Source organism: Bos indicus, chromosome 21, assembly GCF_029378745.1.
Source record: "Bos indicus isolate NIAB-ARS_2022 breed Sahiwal x Tharparkar chromosome 21, NIAB-ARS_B.indTharparkar_mat_pri_1.0, whole genome shotgun sequence".
Lineage (NCBI taxonomy): Eukaryota > Metazoa > Chordata > Mammalia > Artiodactyla > Bovidae > Bos > Bos indicus.
Genome location: NC_091780.1, coordinates 27224082 through 27250065, shown reverse-complemented (window position 1 = coordinate 27250065; position 25984 = coordinate 27224082). Strand labels below are relative to the sequence as shown.

Here is a 25984-nt window from a genome sequence, read left to right as displayed (position 1 = left end):
GTGGTTAGGATTCCAGGCTTTCACTGCCGTGACCCAAGTTCAGTCCCTGTTCAACTATGATCCTACAAGCCATGCACCCAAGAAAAAAACAAAAAGATTTTTTATCTACAACACCAAATGCATAATCCATTAAGAATAAAATGGATAAATCTATCTGACTTAGTAGAAATGAGGACTTAACAGAGGCCTGAAAGAAAGCAGCAGCAGCATCTTTACAGTGTCAGGGGAGTGGTTCTCAGCTTCATCTCAGGGGCAGGGCCTGGGCCTCTGCATTTTTATGAAGCTGTGTGGGTGACTGTACGTGCAGTCAGCATGGAGAAGCACTGAGGCAGGATGCTGCCACTGGGGAAAACAGTACTTCCCAAACTTGAGTTAGGAATGAAAACAAGGGACTGCCCTGGTGGTCCAGTGGCTAAGACTCTGTGCTTCCCATTTGAGTCAGCTCTAATGAGGTGGATGAACCTAGAGCCTGTTATACAGTGTGAAGTAAGTCAGAAAGAGAAAGACAAATATCAGATATTAATACACATATATGGAATCTACAAAGATGACACTGGTGATCCTACTTGTAGGGCAGCAAAGGACACACAGACAAAGAGAACAGACTTGTGGACACAGTGGGGGAAGGAGAAGGTGGGATGATGTGAGAGAGTAGTATTGAAACATATACATTACCATATGTAAAATAGAGAGCTAATGGAAAGTTGCTGTATGACACAGGGAGCTCAAATCCAGTGCTCTGTGACAACCTAGAGGGGTGGGATGGGGTGGGAGGTGGGAGGGAGGTTTAAGAGGGAGGGGACATACGTATACCTATGGCTGATTCATGCTGATGTATGCCAGAAATCGTCACAATATTGTAAAGAAATTATACTCTAATTTAAATTAAAAAAAAAGAAAAAAGACCGTGCTTCCACTGAAGGGAGCACAGGTTCAATCTCTGGTCAGGGAACTATTTATAAGATCCCACATGCCATGCAGTGCAGCAAAAAAAAAAAAAAAAAATTATAATAAAAATAAATAAATAATATATTTTTTAAAAGAAATGAAAAAGAGACAGAGTGAAAGTCTATAAGGCACAGGAGCCATCAGAGCCCTGACAAGCCTCCATCTTACACACAGGAATGCTTCGCAGCCACTTCACAGCATCGGCACATACAGCTGTGCTCACCGGGACGGGGGAGCCCTCGTACTCCAGGCGAAGCTGGGGATGAAGGAAGGCAGCCTGCCAGCAGTTCAGGTAGGAATCCTCATGCGTCAGGAACACCTCCTGGAGCCAGGATCTCTTGGATGACTTCAGAAGGGTCCTGTGGTCACTTGATAAATATAACTGAAAAGGACAGCAAGCAGATGTTTTCTATCACATCTATGCAAGCAACAGTTCACTAGCTGCACAGCCAGTGTGTTCAAAAAATGAAAGTGTTAGTCGCTCAGTCATGTCCGACTCTGTGCTACTCCATGGGCTGTAGCCTGCCAGGCTCCTCTGCCCATGGGATTCTCCAGGCAAAAATACTGGAATGGGTTGCCATTCCCTTCTCCAGGGATCTTCCCAACCCAGGGATTGAACCTGGGTCTCTTATACTGGCAGGCAGATTCTTTACCGTCTGAGCCACCAGGGAAGCCCAGTGTGTTCAAAAGCAGTTTTCAAAAGCCCTGCTCTTACTGATCGTATGAGGACACTCAACTTTATCTCAAAAAGGCTGTCTCAGAGGCTGAGACCACTCACCCTCGAATCACCTCTAACTGCTTTCCCTTTCTTTGAATACCAAACCTAGCCTCCTTCTCCTTCTTCTGCACTCCTCCTCTTGCTCAGGGCATCGGGTTTGGATCGGTATTTTATTCATTACGAATAATGCTGCATGAAATGTACTGTGTGAAGTGAATGCGCTTAAAACCAGCACCAGCACAGCTGATATTCATATGTAAGCCTCCAAGGGGGCCTCAGCCCCACTGGAATTGATGTCCACACTTGAGACTTCTGTCAGCTCTCTGGCTGACTTTTTAACGTTGCAGCACCCCATTTTGCTAAAAAGTCCATAACGTTAGTTCCTGGTCAGCTGTTTACCAATACACCTTCCACCCTGCCCCTGGCAGTTATTTCTGCATATTTTGATCACTGTTCACTAAACATCTTTTCTATGCAAAGCTGTGGCATGAAGCACTCTGGGGAAGGTGGAAATGAATTCCTGCCCTCTAGAAGTTTCCTGACTAACAGGAGGGAGGATTGAAATGGAAGCATCTGTAAGGTATGGTGTCCAGCAGGGATGCCAAGAGCTACAAGAGGGGACAGGTGGGAACACTTGCTCTCCCAGGGGCTCAGGAAAGACCCCAAATAGGAGGTGATGTTTTGCCAGGGAGCCAGAGGGGATGAGCATGGGTCAGGACGGAGGGGATATATTGTTGTTCAGTTGCTCAGTTGTGTCTGACTCTTTTATGACCCCATAGGCTGCAGCAAGCCAGGCTTCTCTGTCCATGGGATTTCCCAGACAAGAATACTGGAGTGGGTGGCCATTTCCTTCTCCAAGGGATCTTCCCAACCCAGGGATGGAACCCTCGTCCCCTACATTGGCAGACAGGTTCTTTACCACTGAGCCACCACTGAAGCCCCAGGGACATATTACAGAGGGCTTTAAATGCCAGTCACCAGCAGCACTTAATGCAGAGGGCAGTTAGGAGGTGGGAAGAGGGAGCACTACTGACTTTTCATTGGAGATGGGAGGTGAGAAGAGCTGACCTTTTAAAGGGTCAATCTGAGAGCATCCTGCCAGTATGGGATAAAGTCAGGATAGACTGAAGGGATCAAGCTATGGGAAGTGGCATCGGGAATGCAAAGATGGACCAGACTGCATTACGAAGGAAGAGCCATAGGACCTAGCAACTGGAGCTGTATGCGGGTGGGAAAGAAAGATAAGTCCAAGATGTACTGTGGCTTCAGCCTGGCTGATGGGGAGAATGGCCATGCCATTCTGAGATAATCGAAAATAATATACATCTCAAGCCACAAATGTTGCTTTTTTCATATAAAGAAAAATATTAAGACAATCAGGAACAAATCTAGATGGCCACCATCACCAGATTTTTCATAAATATCTTGAAAGGGCTTGCTAATTAAAAGATGAGAAATAGAAACAAGAGGTATGAGAACTTGGGATGAGATAAAATTGTCATAATTTGACCATGAGATGACTGCATACCTAGAAGTCACAAGAGAAGCAACTAGAATTCATGAGGAAGTGATTTCATCAAAGATGAGAAGAAAAAAATCAATGATTTTCTTCTATTTTTTACTGCAACTGTCAAAAGGACCTGCCTTAATAGCTTCCAAAATAGAAGATATCAAATAATAACCTTGATGAGATCAGTGTCAGATCTATGGGAAGGAGAGCACAAAACTTTACTGAGATGTAGAAAGGAATAATTGGATAGGGACTTCCCTGTTGGTCCAGTGGTTAAGAGTCTCTGCTCACACTGCAGCGGGTGCAGGTTCAATTCTAGTTTGGGGGAGATTCCCACATGCCTCACAATGTGGCCAACAAAAAAAAGACAAAGAAACAAAGAAAGAAAAGTATAATTGAAGAAACAGACATCTCAGAAGACAAATACTGTAAAGCTACTAAATAGGTGAATGTACTTAATTTTACAATGTCAGTCAAAACACCAAGTGATTTTCCCCCCTACAGGGGCAGAGGGACTTGAAAAAATTATTACTATATTTAACTGAAAGATTAATTCCTAACATAATTCAAAGAAGGAATTAGCCCTACAAGTCCTCAAATTTGTATTATAAAGCTACACTCGGGGAATAAAAAAATAGACAACTTCAGTTCAACAGTCCCAAATAAGAAGCTCAGAAACAGCCATATGTAATAATGTACGGAGCACATTTCAGTGAAGAAAGGGATAATTACTCAAGAAATAACACAGATACAACCAACAAGTCATTTGGGGGAAATTTAGATGTTCACATTAAGCCCTTGATCAAAATAAATCCCAAGTGGATCAAAGAATAAACTTAAGCAATACTTTAAGTTTATTTTATAATACTTTAAAAATTAATACAAGTTACTCTTTTTATCACATCTTTGGAGCAGACTTCAAAGGCTCTGAGCCATGGAAGGAATTACAAAGAAAAGCACTGATAGGTTTGACTCAAACAGAGATTAGAACAGATACAATTTAAAAGCCAAGCAACAAAAGAGAGGAAATACTAGCAACACACATGGCACATTTTTATCATCTGTGAAAGAGCAGATATTAAAGCCTAAGGCAATGAACAGGCAAAGAATAGATGATTTACAGGAAAGAGAGAGAGAGATGAGATGGAAGGGGGAGGTAGGAAAAGAAGGAGCAGGAAAAGAAAGAGAAAGGGAAAAGAAAAGAAAAAAATTATATCCAAATGTTGTAGTGCTTGTGATCTTCCCTACATTTTAAGATTTTCCCTTTATAAAATAAGCCAAAATGTTAGTAGGGTTCCTCTCTCGATAAAACAGTGATGATTTACTGTCCTCTCTCTGATGAGATATTTCCTCTAATTTTCACATTTAAAATCAGGCTGCACACGGGGAAGTTTATGAAAAAGGAAGCTTGAGAAAAGAATTTTATGTGTGGTCAGGATTGATTAAGATTAGATTGAATTTAATTACATCAATGAATTTTATTATTAAAAGTAAACTAATACCAAAAAAATTCAGCTGCACATTGTGGGTAGACTTGTATATTGTATACTGAGTAAAGTCAGACAGAGAAGGAGAAATATCACATATCACTCATAGGCAGAATCTAAAAAGAAACGATACAAATGAACTTATTTACAAAACAGACTCACAGACTTAGACAATGAACTTCTGGTTGCTGGGGGAGGCGAGGTGGGGGAAAGGATGGGCGAAAGGGATAATTAAGAGAGTTTGGGATGGACATGTACCCGCTGCCATATTTAAAATGGATAACCAATAAGGACCTACTGTATAGCACAGGGAGCTCCACTCAATGTTATGTGGCAACCCGGATGGGAGGGGAGTTTAGGGGACAGAGGATACATATTTATGTATGTCTGAGTCCCTCTGACCATCACCTGATGCTATCACAGCATTGTTAATCGGCTATACTCCAATATGAAACAAAAACTTAAAATAAAATCAGGCTGCAGCTTACCATCTATGATGTTTCAGAGTGTAACTGCCAGCATTAATTTCTTAGTGGTACAAAAATAAAAATGATGCTGATGATGCCACATCAAACAATAAAAGAATCTTTGATTCAATGAAAAATGTTACATTAACACCAGCTCTGCCATTTAGTAGACATGTGACTTGGAACAAAATCAATTAATTTGCCGTGCTTCAGTTTTCCCATCAGTAAAACTGTGGTAAATAGTCCTTATTTTTAAAGACTTGTTGGGAGGAATAAATGAGTTAATGTATGTGAAGCACTACACATATAGTAAGGTATAATTGGAAAAGACTTTGATGCTGGGAAAGATTGAAGGCAGGAGGAGAAGGGAGCGGCGGAGGATGAGATGGTTGGATGGCATCACGAACTCAACGGAAATGAACTTGAGCAAACTCCGGGAGATAGTGAAAGACAGGGAAGGTTGGTGAGCTACAGTTCATGAGGTCACAAAGAGTCGGACACGACTTAGTGACTAAACAACAACAACATGGTATAATAACCTCCATTTTTATAGACAAGATGCAAAAAGGTTAAATAACTTAACCCAAAGTCCCATCCCATAGGTATGCATCAAAGCTGGAATTCATATTTGTCTGAATCCCCAGGGTGGAGGTAAGGATCAAAGACTTATGCTCCCTGATTTATGCAAATACATTAGCATGGGTGACATTAAACAGCTGTCAGGGCCTCTCACCTTCTGAGATGGCCTACATTCTGCCTATGGAGTGTGTATCTCCCTGAATAAACCTTTTTTCACTTAAAAAAGAAGCTGTCAGATTATTATTATATAACCTGATCATTTAACTTACAAGTGGAGGTGGTATGAATTTTTGCTTTTTACCAGATGTATTGCAAAAAGGGTTTTTTCCCTCTTACTCTTTAGCTTTTAAGGATGTATTTTTGTAATCCATGAGGTTGGAAGCAAAGAATTGGCCCAAAACTGCCTTGGAAAAGCTGCAGTCTGATACTATAATGAGACCAGAGATGGAGCCCATACCTGTAGAGTTCTCTGTCCACTTCAGTAAGTAGCCAGTAGCCCACTCGGAAACAAAAGTGACTGGTCCCAGTAGACATGCAACATGATGACTCACCATTCTGTCATCAAATCCTCCTGTTATCCCAAGGCGGAAGTTCTGCCCGTATCTAAGGACTTGACCGATGACCTCTCCAGCTGCACTGTCGGTAGAGAATGAATATGTCAATTCTCTGTATTAGGATCATTCTACAGCTTTATTTTTGTGTGTATGCAGTTTTGTTTATAATTTTCCTGGTGGTTTAGTCCCTAAGTCATGTCCAACTCTTACAACCCCATGGACTCTATATACCATGTTGTTGTTCATTCGCTAAGTCGTGCGATCCCATAGACAGCAGAGACCAGGCTCTGCTATCTGTGGAATTTTCCAGGCATACAGAATACTGAGTGGGTTGCCATTTCCTTTTCCAGGGGATCTTCCCAACCCAGAGACCGAACCAGGTGGTGCTAGTGGTAAAGAATCTGCCTGCAGTGCAGGAGATGCAAGAGACTTGGGTTCAATCCCTAGGTCACAAAAGAGTCCCTGGAATAGGAAAATTGCAACCTGCTCCAGTATTGCCTGAGAAATTCCATGGACCAAGAAGCCTGGCAGGCTACAGCCTATGGGGTCCCAAAGAGTTGAACAGGACTGAGATGATGCCTACTTGTATACAGTAACTGAAATAAGTCACTAACTAAAAGATCTTTTCTTTTGACCTTCAAATCTTGCTGGCACCTTATTCACCACCTTCCAACACAGTCAGGACACAGAACGTTCCCACTCTGTGAGCCTAGGATGGACTGAGCACATCATATTGTCCTACACTAATGAATTGGCCCAAGTTCACTGACATTTTTTTTAACTGAAGTACAATTGATATATAATGTTACATTTAGTTTTAAGTATATACAACATAATTCAACATTTATATACATCATGAGATGATCACCACAATAAATCTAGTTACCACCTGATGACATTTAAAATTATTATGATATTACTGACTATATTCCCTAGTCTATACATGACGTTTCCAAACACTGACATCTTTAGAGAGAAGCAAGGTAACAAATTTGCAGACATTTGGTATACTCTTCCCTCTTAATCGTCCAGGAAACAGAAATTGTGATCAATTTTTACTTGTTTTAACATAGTCTGCGTTAAAAAAAAAATCTAAAAACTTAAAGGACTGACTATATGCCTGTCATATAAACTTGTTATCATTAGTAACAAACTGTAAACAATAACTTTTAATTGTTATTACATATCTATTCTCCAAGGACTTAAACGCTTATCTACAAAAACTCAAGCACATTTTAAGTGGATAATTAATTTTAAAAGAGCAAATCTCAAAAAAAAAAAAAGAGCAAATCTCTGTGTACTATCTTACATTCAATTATATATTTCTGATGCAGAAATAGCATAGCAACATTAAAAATAATGAAAGCACTTAGATGAGCTCAAAGCATTAGGAAATGATATTAGGAAAACCCCACTTGGCTTCTCAGGCAGAATCTGAATTTTATTCCCTGGATCAATACTTTCAAATGATGTGTCTGGAATTGAGCTCAAGTTACCCACTATCCTGATGTTTATGGAAAAGGGATTGTAAAGACCCCTTGACAATCATTCTCAAGATAAGAAAATAGGATGACAATCACAGAGAATGTTCATATAACCTCTGACTCCAACCACTAGTGCTCTCATTCCAGGGGATCCTTAAGAAGCAAGTGAAAAGAGATTTGTGATGCAAAGGAGCCTATTATACAATTCAAGTTTCTTTACCACAAAATAGTAAAAGTGTTTCTGCCAACTGGGATCTTGGTTTGAGCTGCACTCAGGCCACAGGGCACCTCTAATTCATTGCTCAGATGGGCTTTAATCTCATCTGGAGTCATACACAGGCTGAGGTCCCCGGGCAGAAACAGATCAGCCTCTGTCTCAGGATGGTCGGGACTCACAAGCATCACTTTGTCGCCATAGTGAATGTATCCGTCTTCAGATACGGAAAGCTGCATCTGCAATTGAAATAGGAGTTTTTCAAATAAACCGTGCAATTCCTTCTGCCACCGCAGATGTACCCCCATTTTATTTTAACTTTTGGCTGCACCTCGTGGCATGTGGGATATAGCTCCCAGACCACGGATGGAACCCACGCTCCCTGCATTGGAAGGCAGAGTCTTAACCATTGGACCACTGGGGATGTCCCTACCCTATTTTAATAAGGAATGGACTTGAATTTCCTCGGATCCTTATTCTTTCTTTTCGTGCCACCAATCTGCTCCCAATTTGCCAAACTGAAATACCTGATAATCCCAAATGAAGTAAAATAAAGCTTATGAGAAATCACATGGATTGATTCCATTACTATTCCAGGAAAATTACTATTCCATTACATTCCTTGAAACTTTCTTGAGCACCAACAAACAGGAATTTTACTTATGAATGCATCAACCTATTCATTTCTTAATTTGGAGAGGCTTCCCTGGTAGCACAGTTGGTAAAGAATCTGCCTGCAATGCAGGAGACCCAGGTTTGATCCCTGGGTTGAAAAGACCCCCTGGAGAAGGAAATGACCACCCATTCCAGTATTCTTACCTGGAAAATCCTATGGACGGAGGAGCCTGGCAAGCCACAGTCCATGGGGTCAAAAGAGTCTGACATGACTGATTTGGAAAATATAGATAAACATAATTAATAGTAAACATCTCACATTTCTAAAATCTTGTTTCTGTTGTTTAATTGCTCAGTCATAGCTGACTCTTTTGCCATCGCATGGACTGTAGCCCTCCAGGCTCCTCTGTTCATGGGATTTCTCAAGCAAGAATACTGAAGTGGGTTGCCATTTCCTTCTCCAGGAGATTTTCCTGACCGAGGGATCAAACCCAGGTCTCCTGCATTGGCAGGTGAATTCTTAACTGCTGAGCCACCAAGGAAGCTCTTCTAAAATCTTAGGGAGTTTTAAACATTGTGATTATTTAAAGAGAAAAATAGGAATTTTCCAAATGACCACTCACTTATGCAATATTTGATTGCTTAACATATTCTCACACTTAATTTGATAAAGTTTTGAAAACATTGTTTGAATTTATAATTACCGGTCTCAAAAGATTCTCTTTTAGTCTTCTGTTTCTCTGTATGAGAAGTTGTCCCTTATCTCTCTTTGCTAAGAAGTCTTTCATGATCTCCTGGTTAAAGAAAAAAATGAATGAAATCCAAACAGTCAACAAGAGTCCTGACTAATACACACACTTAGAGCTTTTAGGTCAAAAGAACATCAAGTTGAAAAAGCAAAATTTTAGAATGAAAAAAGAAATGTGAGGATAAAGGAAGTGGTAGACTTTTCAGCATTACATTTTAGCATTACTTTTTAAATTTCATTTGGACTGTTTAGAAAGACATGAAAAAGAATAATCACCTGTAATTACTTCAACCAGTGACAAACATGAGTAACATTTGAAGGTCATATGCTCCCCCTCCTGAGGTCTCTGCTAGTTCTCTGATGATGAACACTAGAAGTCCTCCCTGATGGCCCAGGGTCTAGTTAAGACCACCACAGGAGAAGTTCAGGGCAATGAGTATAAGATCAGTAAAAGGGATGCTACTGGGACCCTTAGGAGGTGATATGTGACGGGGATGGGGGCAGTAATTTTGCTTAGGGCCTGCCTTCTCACCTGGACTGAAGCTTCGAGTCTGTAAGTCTCTAAGGAACAGAGGGAATTTAGTGGGGCTCTGGACTAAAGACACAGAGAGGGATGTTGAGAGTTTCGGAGGCCTAGAGATGCAGTGAACCTAGAGTCTGTCATACAGAGTGAAGTAAGCCAGAAAGAGAAAGAAAAATATCATATATTAACATACACATATGGAATCTAGAAAAATGGTACTGATAGACCAATTTGCAGGACAGGAATAGAGATGCAGACATAGAAAGTGGACTTGTGAACACAGTGGGGGTGTGGAAGGGAATGGTGGGACGAATCGAGAAAGTGGCGTTGACGTATATACACTATCACGTGTAAAATAGCTAGTGGGAAGTTGCTGTACAGCACAGGGAGCTCAGCTGGTGCTCTGTGATGACCTGGAGGCGGGGCAGAATGGGGAGATGGGAGGGAAATCCAAGAAGGAGGGGACATATATATACATACATATAGCTGATTCACTTTGTTGTACAGCAGAAACTGTACCTGGACCTCACAGACTGTAGCAGGAGGCTGCAGAGTCTGACACGACAGTGACTGACCACCACCACCAACACAATTGCCTTACAATGTTGTGTTAGTTTCTGCTGTACAACAATGTGAATCAGCTGTAAGTACATATATGTCCCCTCCCTCTTGGACCTCCCTCCCTCCCTCCCCACGCCCATCCCACCCCTCTAGGTCATTATAGAGCACCCAGCTGAGCTCCCTGTGCTATACAGAAGCTTCCCACTAGCTTTCTGTTTTACACATGGAAGTTAGACTCCAATAAAAACAAATAAATGTTAAAAAACTAAAAAGAGAAAGAGTGGAAGGGTGTGAACTTGTGGGACAGCCTGTGAGATTCTCAGGGAGTTCATAGGGAGATGGGGTTTTAGGGACATTGAATGTGAGCTGGGTTAGAAAGGAGGCTTGGGATGCTCAAAGAAGGGGCCGGAACTTGGGCCAGGGGTGGGAGTCCCCGGGCCATGGGTGGGCTGTACCGGGCCACAGCCTTCGTACCTCCTCCAGGTAGACGTCCTCATTCCAGTTGCCAATCCGGACTCGTGGACCGTACAGGTTCTGCGCCATCGTCCCCAGCTCTCCCACCACCAAGCTTGGGGCACAGCGCCCGTGTTAGATTCCTCGTCGCCAAGACGACCCAGCGCCCAGGGATTGGCCAAGGGCCGGGACCGGCTAGCCAATAAGTGACCACACGCGAGTCAGGCTGGGCTGAGCGCTGCCGCACCCCAGGGGCTGTCACCCACCCCCACCTCCAACCTCATTCCATCTCACTTCCATCCTTAGGTTTTTCTTGAGTTTAATGGCTAAGCAGCAGAGAGATAAAACTCGAGCTTACAGACCCCGTTTTGTCCTAAATGCTCGCAAACTTTTTTTTTTTTTTTTTAGAATCTAAAAGAAACTGCTTTTAAGGAGGGTTTCGCTTGCTTCGGGGTGGGGGACAGCAAAGAGGAGCTTTGAAATGGAAGCCGAGCTTGCTTGCACTCTGTTTTTATAATCAGCAAGCAACCATTTCATCATAATCATAAAACAGTACAGACTTGATGTAGAAATTTGGAAACCAAAATAACATAGAAAAAAGGAGGAAGGGAAAATTACTCACAATTTTCACCTCCTCCAGAGTAAGAAATATATCATGTTAGCCTATTTGTGGATTTGTTTCTGAGGTGGTTCTTATTTTCACAGGCTTTACAGCATTCCTCCTTCCCCCAGATACCAAGTGCAAGAAGAAGCTGATGATTTGCAATAACTCTTGATAAAACCAAAATATACTAGAGCCAGTATTTTTACACAAAATATAATTTTTGTAAGCAGGAGGGGGAAACAATTGCTGCCGGACTCCTTGGGACCTGATGCTGATCGAATGCATTCAGTAATTCACCTTTATTTACTGTCTACTAAGACAGGACAAAAGACAGGAATCTTTCTTCTCTTCAGCAACCCCAGACTAAAAAAGAAAAGAATTCATGGGGAAAAAAATGACTTCTGAGGAATGGAATGAATGCAGTTAAAGATGTGTCAGTGGTCAGAAAGAGAAAAACAAATATTGTATATTAATGCATATATGTGGAATCGATAAAAATTATATAGATGAACCTATTTGCAGGGCAGGAATAGAGATGCAGACATAAAGAACAGACATGTGGACAAGGTGGGAGGAGTGGGTGGGACGAATTGGGAGATTAGCTTTGACATATATACACACTACCGTATATAAAATAGATAGCTAGTGGAAAGCTGCTGTATTGCACAGAGAGTTCAGCTCAGTACTCTGTGAAGTACTGAGTACTGTGAGTACTGTGAGTACCTGTGAAGGCCTAGAGGGGTGGGATGGGGATGGAAGGGAGGTCCAAGAGGGAGGGGATATATGTATACATATAGCTGATTCACTTTGTTGTACAGCAGAAACTAATACAACATTGTGAAGCAATTATACTCCGATATGTTTTTTTTAAAGATATAACATGAAGGGCCGTAGTAGCCTAAAGAAAGATTTATTTCTGCCTTGGGAGATGGTGAGAATGAGAGTCAGGCTCTATGGGTGGTGACTGAAGGAAGGGGGACTTTGGAGATGAACTTGGATTTGAGCTGGCAGGTTGCAGCCTGGGATACAAATGGGAATCCACGAGCTTTGTGAATACAGCATCACATGCTAGGATCCTTTGAAAGGACAAATGGGACAAAGAAGGTAGGTCAGACATCATACCACTAACTGCACTTGATAAATCAAGGAACTGAGACTCGAAAATGCTGTAGCTCATCCAAGTTTAAACTGCTAACAGTTGCTCAAAGCAAGGACTTAACTCAGATTTTCTGAATCCAAGTCCATGTTTTCTTTGTCTACAAATTTCTTGTAAAATTGGGAGTATGATAAGGCTAGTTAATAAATCCATATGACTTAAGTTTCTAATGTTTCAGTTATTTGCTTAACTCGAAAGCTTTCACCTGTTTTCTTTGAGCTATTATGATCAAATACAGTATACTTCTCTATTTTACAGGCTCAGCAGTACAGTTACATACATGTTGCTTTATGCAATTGCTTCTTAAATCAGTCAGGATTTAAAATGTTCAATTATACTCTTTTGTAAATTACACGCATAATTATCTTTGTGTGTCTGACTCTTTGAGAACCCATGGATTGTAGCCCACCAAGTTCCTCTGTCCATGGAATTTTCCAGACAAGAATACTGGAGCAGGTTGCCATTTCCTCCTCCAGGGGATCTTCCTGACCCAGGGATTGAACCTGTGTCTCTTGCATCTCCTCCTGTATTGACAGGCAGATTCTTTGCCACTGTGCCACCTGGGAAGCCCATGATTATCTTTACTGGTGCTCTTTATTTTTTCAAGTGTATGCCAATTACAGCCTGGTATTACCCGATTTCAACCTGAAGAATTTCTATTGGGATTTTTTTATAAAGCAGAATTTCTTTTCTCTAAGGCTGTATTCACTTCTCTTCCTTCTTTTTTCTCTCTGTTCTTCAAACTGCATAGAATTTCTATTGATTTATCTTCAAGTTTATTCTTGCCTGGAGAATTCCATGGACAGAGCCTGGCAGGCCACAGTCCATGGGGTCGCAAAGAGTGGACATCACTGAGCAACTAACACTTTCACTTTGGGCTTCCCTGGTGGCTCAGACAGTAAATAAAGGAGACCCAAGTTTGATCCCTGGGTTGGGAAGATCCCTTGGAGAAGGGAATGGCAACCCATGCCAGTAATCTTGCATGGAGAATTCCATGGACAGAGGAGCCTGGCGGGCTATGGTCCATGGGGTCATAGAGAGTCAGACACAACTGAGCGACTAACATGCACACACTTGCTTATTTCTTCTTCTGCCAGCTCAAATCTACTCTTCCATCTGGTGAGTTTTTCATTTTGGTTATGATACTTAGCTCCAGAATTTCCTTGGGCTTCCCTAGTGGCTCAGTTGGTAAAGAATCTGTCTGCAGTGCAGGAGACCTGGGTTTGATCCCTGGGTCAGGAAGATCCCCTGGAGAAGGAAAACAGCAACCCACTCCAATACTCTTGCCTGGAGAATTCCAAGGACAGAGGAGCCAGGCAAGCTACAGTCCATGGGATCACAAAGAGTCAGACACGACTGTGTGACTTTCACTTTCACTTTCATGATACTTAGCTCCAGAATCTCCACTTGGCTCTTTTTTTAATCATTTCTTTTTTGATATTCTATATCTGAGGAGGCATTGTCATCAGACTGTCCTTAAATTCTTTAACTTTGGTTTCTCTTAGTTCTTTGCACATATATATAACTGTTTTGAAGTCTTTGTTTATTAAGTCCAACGTTTGGGCCCTCTCAAAACCTGTTATTTTCCCTGTATCTGGATCACATGTTCCTGCTTATTTGCAGGTCTCATAATTTGTTGTGAAATCTGAACATTTTAGGTAACATATTGTAGGAACTCTGTATTCTGGTTCCCCACCCCCAGTGCCTGTGGTTGCTGTTTGCTTATCCACTTGTGTATCTATTTAGTGACTCTGGCTAGACTAGTTAGTGAGGTCTACTCCCCAGCTGTGTGGAGCCCTCTGATGTCACTTTTTAGGGTACAGTCCTGAACATACGCAAGTTCCCCTGATCCCCTAAATAAATCTTAAAATGATAAAGTAACATAAAGAAGCATCTCATAACTGAGGATTTAACAGGTGGATTTAAAAGTCAGGTGATGGGACTTCCCTAGCCCCAGTGGTAAAGAATCCGCCTTATGATCCAGGGGGTGCGGGTTCAATCCCCCATTGGGGAACTAGGATGCCACTGGACTCAGACAACTAAGCCCACACTCCACAACTAGAGAGTCTGTGTGCTGCATTAAAAAGATCCCACGTGGAGGCTTCCCTGGTGGTCCAGTGATAAAGAATCCACCTTTCAATGCAGGGGACACTAGTTTGATCCCTGTTCCAGGAAGATCCTACATGCCATGGAGCAACTAAGCCTGTGTGCCACAACTACTGAAGCCCGAACGCCTAGAGTCCATGCTCTGCAACAACAGAAGCCCCCGCAATGAGAAGCCCACGCACCGCAACAAAGAGCAGCCCCCGCTCACCGTAACTCCGCAACTGGAGAAAGCCTGGGTGCAGCAACGAAGACCCACCACAGCCAAAAAATAAAATAAATAAATAAATCTTAAAAAAAAAAAAAAGAGCTCACACGACACAACGCAGATCCCTTGTGCTGCAACTAAGACCCAATGTAGTCAAATAAATAAATAACATTTTCAAAAGAAACAAATAAAAGCCAGGTGACAGTAACAAAACTATAAACAAACATACAAAGAGTTTTTGGAAAGAGCTTTTGACTAATTTTCACTTTTAATTTGGAAAATTTGTAAAATCTTTATTTTATGGCAATTACAGAGCACTTTAAATTTACATTCTTCAAAACCCCTCAAAGCTACAATGAGAACAGGATTGTGCACATACATTGCTAGTCTCTGAGTCATTTACTCAGTTCATTATGTAGCCATAAGTATTTGTTTAAATTAGGCCACCATTCCCTCCCTTTTAGAAGTATTATAATTTTGACATAAACCAGGTATATATTGGAAAACTCATTTGCTATTTTTTTTTTCATGATTTGATGAGGCTCTTGGAAAAATTTAATTGGAGCCTTTTGTTACTTGCTTATGAGACATCTGGCAGGATGAGAAAAGCCAAAGAAATCCTTGGACAGGACCATTTTTAGAAAGGAAAAGTAGGATAAAGTTCAGATACTGAGAAAGAGAAATGAGAGTTATCGTCTTAGAAACAAGTAACTTCCAGGCGGCTGAAAGTAAGTTTTCAAGTCCTCATTGGACAAGACACATTGTAAGTCATCATAGTGTCCTAAATTTAAAAATGGAGTTGACACTTCTTTCACTCAGTTTATGCAACATTTTCATCTCTGGGCCTTAGCATCTTCATCAATAAAAACGAGTGAAGGATAATTTTGCAGATAATTCTTTAAGAAGCATTTCCAAAATATGCTATGTGTGTTAACAGATATGGAGAGGGAAAGAGCTCTCTTGTAGATCAATTTGAGAAATGGTGGGTTAAACAGGCACCTTACTGCAGTCCTTGTCAGAACCTTGAATGTAATGATGCTCATTATAAACCCACATTCCTCAAGCTAAGCTCACCGTGGAATACATTTTTTAAAGAATCATTGTACTTCCCTGGCGGTCCAGTGGTTAAACATCCTCCTGTGAATGTAGGGGACACAGGTTTCATCCCTGATCCAGGAAGATCCCATATGCTTCAGAGCAACTAAACCTGGGCACCACAACTACCGAGCCTGACTGCCCTAGAGCCCGTGCTCTGAAACAAAAGAAGCTACCAAAATGAGAAACCCACGCACCTGCACCGCAACTGGAGTGTAGCCCTCACTGGCCACAAGTAGAGAAAGTCTGGGTTTAGCAACAAAGACTCAGTGCAGCCAAAGATAAATAAACAACAGTTTAAAAAATAAATAATAAAATAAAAAGAATCATCTTGCAAGAATACTTTTTACGAGATTTTGTGTGGCTCAAATGACATAATACTGTGTAAAATGGGCAGGATTTGGACATGTAGATAAAAGAATCAAGATACACACTTGCCAGAGGAAGAAAACAGGATGCAGTAGGGCAAAGAAGCTGGAGTCTCTGGGGCCAGGAAGGAGCAACAAGGTAATGAATGTGAGTGGGGAGAAGACAGAGGGGGCGGGGAGACCTGAGGTTCCAAGGCAAGGGCTGTGAATTTCCTTCTTTAAGTCAAAGAGAGCCATGAAAGTTTCCAATGTGAGGATGTGGACAGAGAGCAGAGTGGAACTTTGGAAGTTTGCTGGGGCTATAGGTTGTGAATCGCAGGCAGCCGGGCCAAGTAGAGAGCAGGGAGCCCAGTTAGGAGACGCCCTGATGAGAGGGGATGGGTGCACTTAAGTAGAGGGAGAGGAATGATAATAACGGCTCAGGTCAGGAGCTCTTCGAAAACGACTGTGCAGTGGGGGAACCCATCCTTCACCCATGCAAGAGCCACTGAGTGCCAAGCACTATGGAAATCATGGGCCCTGACTTTGTGCGGTCAAAAGGGAGACACAGTGCTGAACAAGTACGTATACACGAGAAGCCTCGTGCCAGAGGGTCAAGGTGGGAAAGTCTTCTCTGAAAGGATGTTGGCTAATAATCGTCCTTTGACAAGTAGATGGGCTTTCGGGCTTCCCTGGTGGCTCAGATGATAAAGAATTCACCTGCAATGCAGAAGACCTGGGAAGATCCCCTTGAGAAGGGAATGGCTTTACTCCAGTATTCTTGCCTGGGAAATCCCGTGGATAGAGGAATCTGGAAGGCTACAGTTCATGGGGTCGCAAAGAGTCAGATATGACTGAGTGACTAACACTTTCACTTTGATGAGTAGGCAGGTTAATGAAAGTCCTGATCCATCTACATCATCATTTTGGGCTCCATTGTGGGTAGTGACTGCAGCCACAAAATTAAAAGATGCTTTCCCCTTGGAAGGAAAGCTATGACAAACCTAGACAGCGTATTAAAAAGCAGAGACATCAGTCTGCTGACAAAGATCCATATAGTCAAAGCTATGGTTTTTCCAGTGGTCATGTACAGATGTGACAGTTGGACCATAAAGAAGGCTGAGCACCAAAGAATTGATGCTTTCGAACCGTGGTGCTGAAAAAGACTCTTGAGAGTCCCTTGGACAGCAAGGAGATCAAACTAGTCAATCCTAAAGGAAATCAACCCTGAATATTCATTGGAAGGACTTTTCTGAAGCTGAAGCTCCAACACTTTGGCCACCTGATGTGAAGAGCTGACTCACTGGAAAAGACCTTGATACTGGGAAAGATTAAAGGTGAAAGGAGAAGGGGGCAGCAGAGGATGAGATGGTTGGATGGCATCACTGACTCAGTGGACATGAGTGTGAGCAAACTCCGGGAGATAGTGAAGGACACGGTAGCCTGGCATGCTGCAGTCCATGGGGTCACAAAGAGTCGGACACGACTGAGCAACTGAACAACAGCAAGGACCTACTGTGTGGCACAGGGAACTCTGCTCAATGTTACCCGGCAGCCTGGATGAGAGGGGAGTTTGGGGAAGAATGGATACATGTATGTGTATGGCTGAGTCACTTTGCTGTTCACCTGAAACTATCACAACATTGTTAATCTGCTAAACTCCAATGTAAAATAAAAACTTTTTTAAACAAAGAAAAGAAAGTGCTGGGCTTCATTGCCCCAGAAAGATATAAATAGAAGCATTTTACACATTGAGGGCAAGATTTAGAATGTAACAAGAATAAATCCATTTGGGTCCATCTCTCCTATTCTTTTGCAGTATGAAAGTTGGTAAATTACAAACGGGCTCTGAAAGCAAAGCAACCACGCGAACACTTACAGTGCACTAGAATGTGATGGAGAAATCGACCAGTTCCAGGAACTCCTGGAGAGTGTCAATGCAAAGACGCATTTCCCCCAAACGTCAGCATTTCCAGTTCCTTTAATCTGATGGGAAAAGAGAGAATGTCCCTTCAATTCACAAATGAGGAAACGGAAGCACAGAAAGGTTACGGGAAATAGTCAAGTTAGCATAGGAGCCAGAAATGAAAGCCACCACGAGAATGCAGGAAGAGAGGAGGAAGAAAGAAAGGAGAGAAACCAGAGAAAAATAGGGCCTTGTATTGTATTTTTATAGCATCCCCAGGTGTCACATCACTTTACACACATCATTTCACTTGAAAATTACCATTACAGGAGGATGGAAAATAAATCTGTGCCCTGTAGCCAGCTCTGTGAATTAAAACACAAGCTCTGGAGCCGAACATTCCTAGTGCAGATCCCCAGAACTAACCACGGGCAGCCTTGGGACCCTTAAGCAAGGTCATGACCTCTTTGTGACTCAGTTTCTCCATCTGTAAAATGAGGAAATAATAATACCCACTTCCTATGGTTATTGAGAGGCATAAATGGGAGCCCACATGTAACACCCTTGGCACAGTGTACAGGACAGGTAAACACTCACTAGATATTGCTGCTCATTGAACTGCAAATATTGGCATCAGGCATGGCTTGATCAAGGACTTCTCTGTTTGCAAGATTCACAAGTTTGAAGTCCAAGGGATATTTCATTTAATAAAAGAGAAAACAAAGACCCAGCCAGGGGAAGAGAAGTGGCTAAGGACAGAGAGCTAGTGATCCCAGGATTTCTACTAATTCCTTCTCTTCAACTCTAAGGTTCTGAGTATGAGACTGGGAGATGAAGCATTTTTTCTGTACATAATCCCAATGTAGACAGCAACAGTGGTAATGTTTAATATTAGGGCTCTGTGTGGTAGAAAAATTCCATATAGAGAGTTAATTACCTCTGAAGGTGTCATTCTGCCTTCTCTTGGGGCGAACTCTGTGGGCCAATAGGTGGCCTGAACTGCCCAAAAGCACAGAGCCAATGCCCATGCATGGCCTGCATAGAACCCTGGACCCACTGACTCAAAATTCAGCACTCCATGAATCATACAGCTCTCACACCCTCCAAGAAATAGGGAGAGAAATTACACGCACCACAGTCCTTGAGTGGTTGAATTTCTCCTTCAGTGTCTTTAAGGAACTTCTGTGAACTACACTAAACTATGGCTTCAACTAGGGTAGGGATATTGTTTATTCAAATTTGATAAATACCCTGAGAATATCCGAGAAGGTATTTGGGAGATGTTCATAGGATAGTAAACTAAAATGAGACTATAAAAGAGCTTATAATGTAAGATGTCCATTTTATGATTCAAATGTATATTTTTTTAACATATATTTTTACTTTTTTTTTTTTTTTTTTTTAGCCATGCTGCAAGGCATGCAGGATCTCAGTTCTCCAATCAGGGACTGAACCTGTGTCCCTTACCTTGGAAGCAAGGAATCCTAACCACTAGACCTCCAGGGAATTCCCTAAAATGTGTATTTTTAAATGGACATTTAAAAACGTGTATTCATAGGAAAAATGATATAATTTATAAACGTGTGATGATCTATTCATAAATGTATATGTAACATATGCATATATGCTAAATATAATACAATATATGCGGCTAAGTCGCTTCAGTCGTGTCCGACTCTGTGCGACCCCATAGACAGCAGCCCATCAGGCTCCCCCGTCCCTGGGATTCTCCAGGCAAGAACACTGGAGTGGGTTGCCATTTCCTTCTCCAAAGCATGAAAGTGAAAAGTGAAAGTGAAGTCGCTCAGTCGTGTCTGACTCTTAGCGACCCCATGGACTGCAGCCCACCAGGCTCCTCGGTCCATGGGATTTTCCAGGCAAGAGTACTGGTGTGGGGTGCCATTGCCTTCTCCGAATACAATATATAGTACTGTGTATAATCATTCATGTGTGTGCTAAGTCACTTCAGTCGCGTCTGACTCTGCGACCCTATGGACCATAGCCCACCAGTCTCCTCAGTCCATGGGATTCTCCAGGCAAGAATACAGGAGTGGATTGCCATGCCCCTCTCTATGGGATCTTTCTGATCCGCATCTCTTGTGTCTCCTGCATTTGCAGGTGGGTTCTTTACCACTAGCACCACCTGGGAGCCCATCATATATAATCATACACATGTCTAGCCTACATAATCTATACATATATCAACTATACACATATTTAACCCACATATACACGGCTGATATGGAGGGGGTATCAGGCTTTCCATAGGAAAATGCTTTTTTTTTTTTCTATAATGAGCATGCAATTTTTTATAATAGCAAAAAAAAGAAAATCTTCTGAAGGCATTCTGGCCCAGTGGTATTCCATACCTAAACGAAAACTCTGAATTGTGTCCCAACAGCAGGACTAGTGATAAAATATCTCAGTGGTTCGAGAAGTTAGGATCAAGAATGGGAGTCAACTCTCTGCTCACACTGCCCCAAGCACCTCACTCAGCAGATGTCTGCAGCTTTTATATAACCACTTTGGACCGTTTCTCATCGTCTGTCAACCAGAAAAGCTTGTGAGGACAAGGTCTTTTCTGACCTTTCTCTAGAGGCGAGTTCAATTCCATAACTAGGCAACTGCGCCCTCGTGTGGCACCTCCCAGGTACAGTTCTTTGTCCGTAAGGAGGAAATCACACAGGGATAAGATGGTCTATGGACTCAGACAGAAGACCCCAATTTACAAGTGGGTCTCTGTTCCCAAAGGGATTTGGTGAGCTGGGTTTCTAGACATTACAATGTATCTTCTTAGAAGTGATAAACATGGAAGTTAAGAACCAGAAAATGTCAAAAGCCTATTAAATCATTGTCTACTTTTAATAGTATCACCTCCTATAAATGACACTGTTTTACATTATGTTCTAAGAATATCAAAATAGTTGAGGTTTCCCAGAAGGATGCTTGTATTGCCCTTGATGTTTCCTCTATTTGAATCTCCTTACTCAAGACACTTACTTCCCCAAGTAATCTACTCATTCATCAAGACAATCCCAAAAGTCATCTCCCTCAACAACATCCTGAGACTGGAGCCATTTGCCTCTCCCTTGGCTCTCAACTCACTTTGTATTTTCTCTGCAAATTGCTGTGATTAGAAGTTTTTATGGGACCTGAGCAATTTGAACCAGTGTAAGCTCCTTGAGGTCAAGGACTTTGTGTTTCATTAGTACATCCTTAGTGCTTAGCACACAGCCTCATATATAGGTGCTCAAAAGAACATGTTGACTGTATCTTCCCTGGTGGTCCAGAGGTTAAGACTTTGCCTTCCAATGCAGGAGGTTAGGGTTCGATCCCTGTTTGGAGAACTAATATCTAGCATGCCAGGTGGCCAAAAATTAAAAGAGATTGTAAAATAAAAATGTTAAAAAAAAAAAAAAAGACGAGAGAGATAGCAAGATAAAAATGTAAAAAAGAAAGAGAGAGAGATGGCAAAATAATAAAAACACATGCCCTTTGGATTATCAACCCAATTTATGGTACTTCTCTAAGAAAAATAATGACACAAGTATAAAATCTATGTACAAGGGTGTATATCAAACAGATGCTGAAAACAGCCAAAACGAAAAATAAAATTACCTAGATGTCAATCCTTAGGAGATAGGTTTAAGTAAGTAGCGATACATATCTCTGGTAAAATATTATGCTGTCTTCAAAAATAATAATGAGTATCTGTTGTTGTTCAGTCACTAAGTCATGTGTGACTCTTTGCGACCTCATGGATTGCAGCTCCTTGTCCTCCAATATCCTCCTGAGCTTGCTCAAATTCATGTCCATTGAGTTGGTGATGCCATCTGACCATCTCATCCTCTGCTGTCCCCTTCTACTTTTGCCTTCAATCTTTCTTAGCCTCAGGGTCTGAGTATCTATACTTATTTGTTTACATGAAGAGATGCCCATGTGTACCAGGTTGAATGACATCTCTCTGCTGTTTGGGTTTCCCTGGTACCTATGAGCATGACATTAAACATAGGGTCTACACAGATGTAAGCAAGTTTAAAAGAGGTCACAATAGATTATGGAGGGTCCTAATCTAATGACTTCTGTTTTTTTGTTTGTGGGGTTTTTTTGAGGTCAAAAAGTGAGTTTATTGGGGTCCAGATCAGGGGGCACCAGTTCAACCCCTATTCAGGGAACTAAGATCCCACGTGCCATGCTGCATGGTGACAAAAAAATTTCTTTAGTAAATAAATAAATAATAATTTTTTAAAAATCGACTTGTCACTAGCCCATGATGTGGGGGGTGGTGGGGGGAGTATTTTTATGAGGGAGAATTCTTTTAACTTTTCCACTTCCAGACTGGAAAAAAATAAGACTTTGATATAGGGCATTTGGACAGAATCCTTTTATATGATTCCTCAGTGTATGAACTCTAAAAATAATAATTCTAGAACAGTCCATAGACGGTCAGAAGTGTGCCTTGCAACTCATGGGAGCTGTATTCCTGTGGTCCAGAGTAAGGCCCCCCTGTGGGAGGAAACCCCTTCTCTGGAGCTCCCAGTCCCCCTGTGTGTGTCTCCTTCCAGCCCTTGAGACTTTCCACGGCTCAGGCTGGGGCTATCTCAACCCATTTCCTCACCCTACTCCCAGAGCACAGAAGGAACCAGTTCCCATTGTCCTCAGCTCCTATCTGACCTCACACCCCAGCTGGCACACAAGCAGAGCTGGCAACAGGGCTGAACCCAACTCCACAGCCTGTTGGCAACAACAGCGAGTCTGGCTTTCCCAGAGAAGTATGCTCAGCTGCACCCACCAAGCCTGTATAACAACCTGCCCACTGTTTCTCTCACTCTCACAACTTGTCCAGAAATTCTAGATTCACTAACATGCCCCTTTCCTGTAAGTTCGTCTCGGGGAACACGACCAATGACCTCCTACAGAATGAAGTGGTAATGATCTACAGTCCGGCTCTACCTGGCAAGTGTCTCCAGTTCTTTTGTTCTTGGGTCATTGCCCATGACTTTGCCAATCCTGGTGGGAAAGGCTTGGGTTTCCAGGGCGGCTGCCTTGTGGGAAGAATCTGGAGCAGCTGGGCAGAGCTGTACCTACTGGGCTAGGACTCCAGCTGGCCAGAGTCCATGATCCGAAACTCTTGCCTAAAAGGCACAACTCGTCAACACCGAGGAGAGACTCTCTGACAGCTTTCAGTCTGCACCCATGTCCATTGCTGCCACGCTGGTAACAAAATATAGGTCTACCTCATGTGGATGACCTTGAACTTCATTTCAATCCTAGCTCCTCCCCTAAAGGGGTTCCGAATGCCCTGTCTTGAAAGTAGCTGTTGGACTTCCCTGGTGGTCCAGTGGTTAAGAATCCATCTGCCAATGCAGGGGGCATGGGTTAGATCCCTGGTCTGGGAAGATCCCACAATGCCTTGAGGCAACTAAGCTCATGTGCCACATCTACTGAGCCCAGGCTCTAGAGCCTGTGTTCTGCAACAGGAGTGGCCACCACAATGAGAAGCTCACACACCACAAGTAAAGAATAGCCCCCACTCATCACAATTTGAGAAAGCCTGAGCGCAGCAACGAAGACCCAGCGCAGCCAAAAATTTTAAAAAGTAAAAATAAAAAGGAAAGAAAAAAAGTAGCTGCCAGCACTCCAGCTTGCCTCTGGTGAGTTGTCAAAAAGACTGGATTAAAGTCTTTGAAGCCATGTCCACTGCCCCATGCCCCTGTCACAGCTTTCTAGCCACTCAGATGCGTTGTGTTCTTGAGAGAATGAAAAATTGAGAGGAAGTTGGCTAAAACTCCTGTTTCTGGGTGTCCCCTGGCAGTATTTGGTTGAGCCAACCTCTGGTTTTTCATGCTGATTTCTACTGCTATTTTCTCTGCTGTACAGAAAAATTCTTGATTTTTAGTACTTGACGAGGAGTCAGCTTGCCCATTCTTCACCAGGAGAAAAAAACCTGACAACCAACTTCATCACGTATTCAAGCGGTGACTTTGAGCAAGTTTTTGCCCCTCTCTGTGCCTCTGTTTTCTCACCTGTAAAATGGGGATAGTACACCACCGTCTGGGCTTCCCAGGTGGCCCTAGTGGTAAAGAACCCACCTGCCAATGCAGGAAACATAAGAGACATGGGTTTGATCCCTGGGTCAGGAAGATCCCCCGGAGGAGGGCATGGCAACCCAGTCCAGTATTCTTGCCTGGAGAATCCCATGGACAGAGGAGCCTAGTGAGCTACAGTCCATAGGGTCACAAAGAGTCAGATGCGACTTAGCAACTAAACAACAACAACAACAAAATTAATACCCAATTTAAGAACCCCAAACCAATGGCATCCCTTGCTCCATCACCTCTCCTAGCCTATCAGCCTGGGTGTTGGGGTGTCCGGCGTCCTTTGGGTTCACCTGTCACAGACAGCAGTCCTCACTCTCCAGAAGCAATCCAGATGTCTACAGAATTTCTGGCAGTCAATTCCATATTAGGTTTATGTAATGGCAACCCACTCCAGTGTTCTTGCCGGGGAAATCCATGGACAGAGGAGCCTGGCAGGCTGCAGTCCATGGGGTGCAAAGAGTTAGACATGACTGAGCGAGTGAGGATAATATTCTTCAGAGACCATATCCTCCCATGTTTCCTGCATGAGGTCTTGTGCAGCACCTGACCTAGACAACTTGGCCATGGCCCAAGTCCCCACACCTTCTCAGACACAGAGCTCAGGTGCTAAGACCTCAGCCACTATTTTCTGCTCCTCTCTCTGGATGAGGATGTATTTTTGCCAAATAAATCTGTAAATCCTGGCACCATTCTCCTAATGGTTTGGCTGCAAAGATAGAGTCCGTCTCTGGCTCAGCTCTAGGGGACGACGAGATTCAACAGAGATAAATGCCTATCTCTGTTCAAAATCCAGATGGTAGGACTTCCCTAGTGGTCCAAGTGGTTAAGAATCCACCTACCAATGCAGGGGACACGAGTTCCATCCCTGGTCCAGGAAGATTCCACATGTCATGGAGCAACTAAGTCTCAGGGCTGCAACTACTGAGGCCCATATGCCATAGAGCCTGTGCTCCACAATAAGAGAAGCCACCGAAAGGAGAAGCCCATACACTGCAACTGGAGAGTAGTCCCCACTCGCCACAACTAGAGAAAGCCCGAGTGCAGCAACAAAGACCCAGTGCAGCAAAAAGAAAAAAGACTCAAAAAAATACAGATGGTACTTGCCATCCCCCAAATATCCTCAGAGCAATATCTTCTACTACAGAAGAGAGCAGGAGTACAGCTTGCAATGTGAGGTGGTCAGTTCAGGCACATGCTTAGATTCCTGGAGAATGTCCAGTCATTGTCTGTCCTTACTCTGAGCTTTGGAGGATGTCACTGGTATTCAAGCAGAGTTGCAAAACATCTCTGCCAGAAGGACCCCAAGCAAGCAGCAGATAGAGAACCTGGAGGGGCAGGCCAAAGGAGTTATCCTTGACACTCAGGGTCACGCATGCGCTGGCATCACCATTCCAGTTGTAACACTGCCTGGCTTCCATTCTGTTTGGCAAATAGCTGTTAATGCCAAACTGCTTACCTGTCCCTCTGCTGCAGTAGCTTTCCCAGACTGAGGCCCCAGGCCACCCAAACATCACCTCCACCATCATTATTCAACAATTAAGGATAAATATTTGACACAAGAGGAAGTCCCTACACCTCTGTCCCTGTACTACCTGTTTCTTTC

At 42.7% G+C, this 25984-nt stretch overlaps 1 protein-coding gene across 4 annotated transcripts in view; it reads right to left on the bottom strand.

Moving 5' to 3' along the window:
* The window catches only part of CFAP161 (cilia and flagella associated protein 161), a 138426-nt gene that overhangs the window by 9671 nt on the left and 102771 nt on the right, over positions 1–25984 (bottom strand). For 2 of the 4 annotated variants that reach the window (XM_070775251.1, XM_070775252.1), the window contains 4 exons: positions 9281–9370; positions 7968–8200; positions 6261–6345; positions 1172–1330 (listed from right to left, as the gene is read on the bottom strand). In XM_070775251.1, the coding sequence (XP_070631352.1) occupies positions 1172–1330; positions 6261–6345; positions 7968–8200; positions 9281–9370 (567 nt within the window). Of the gene's footprint in view, positions 1–1171; positions 1331–6260; positions 6346–7967; positions 8201–9280; positions 9371–10882; positions 11089–18253; positions 18361–25984 lie in introns of those variants that run through there. The other 2 variants (XM_019983997.2, XM_019983996.2) reach the window with 2 other exon arrangements.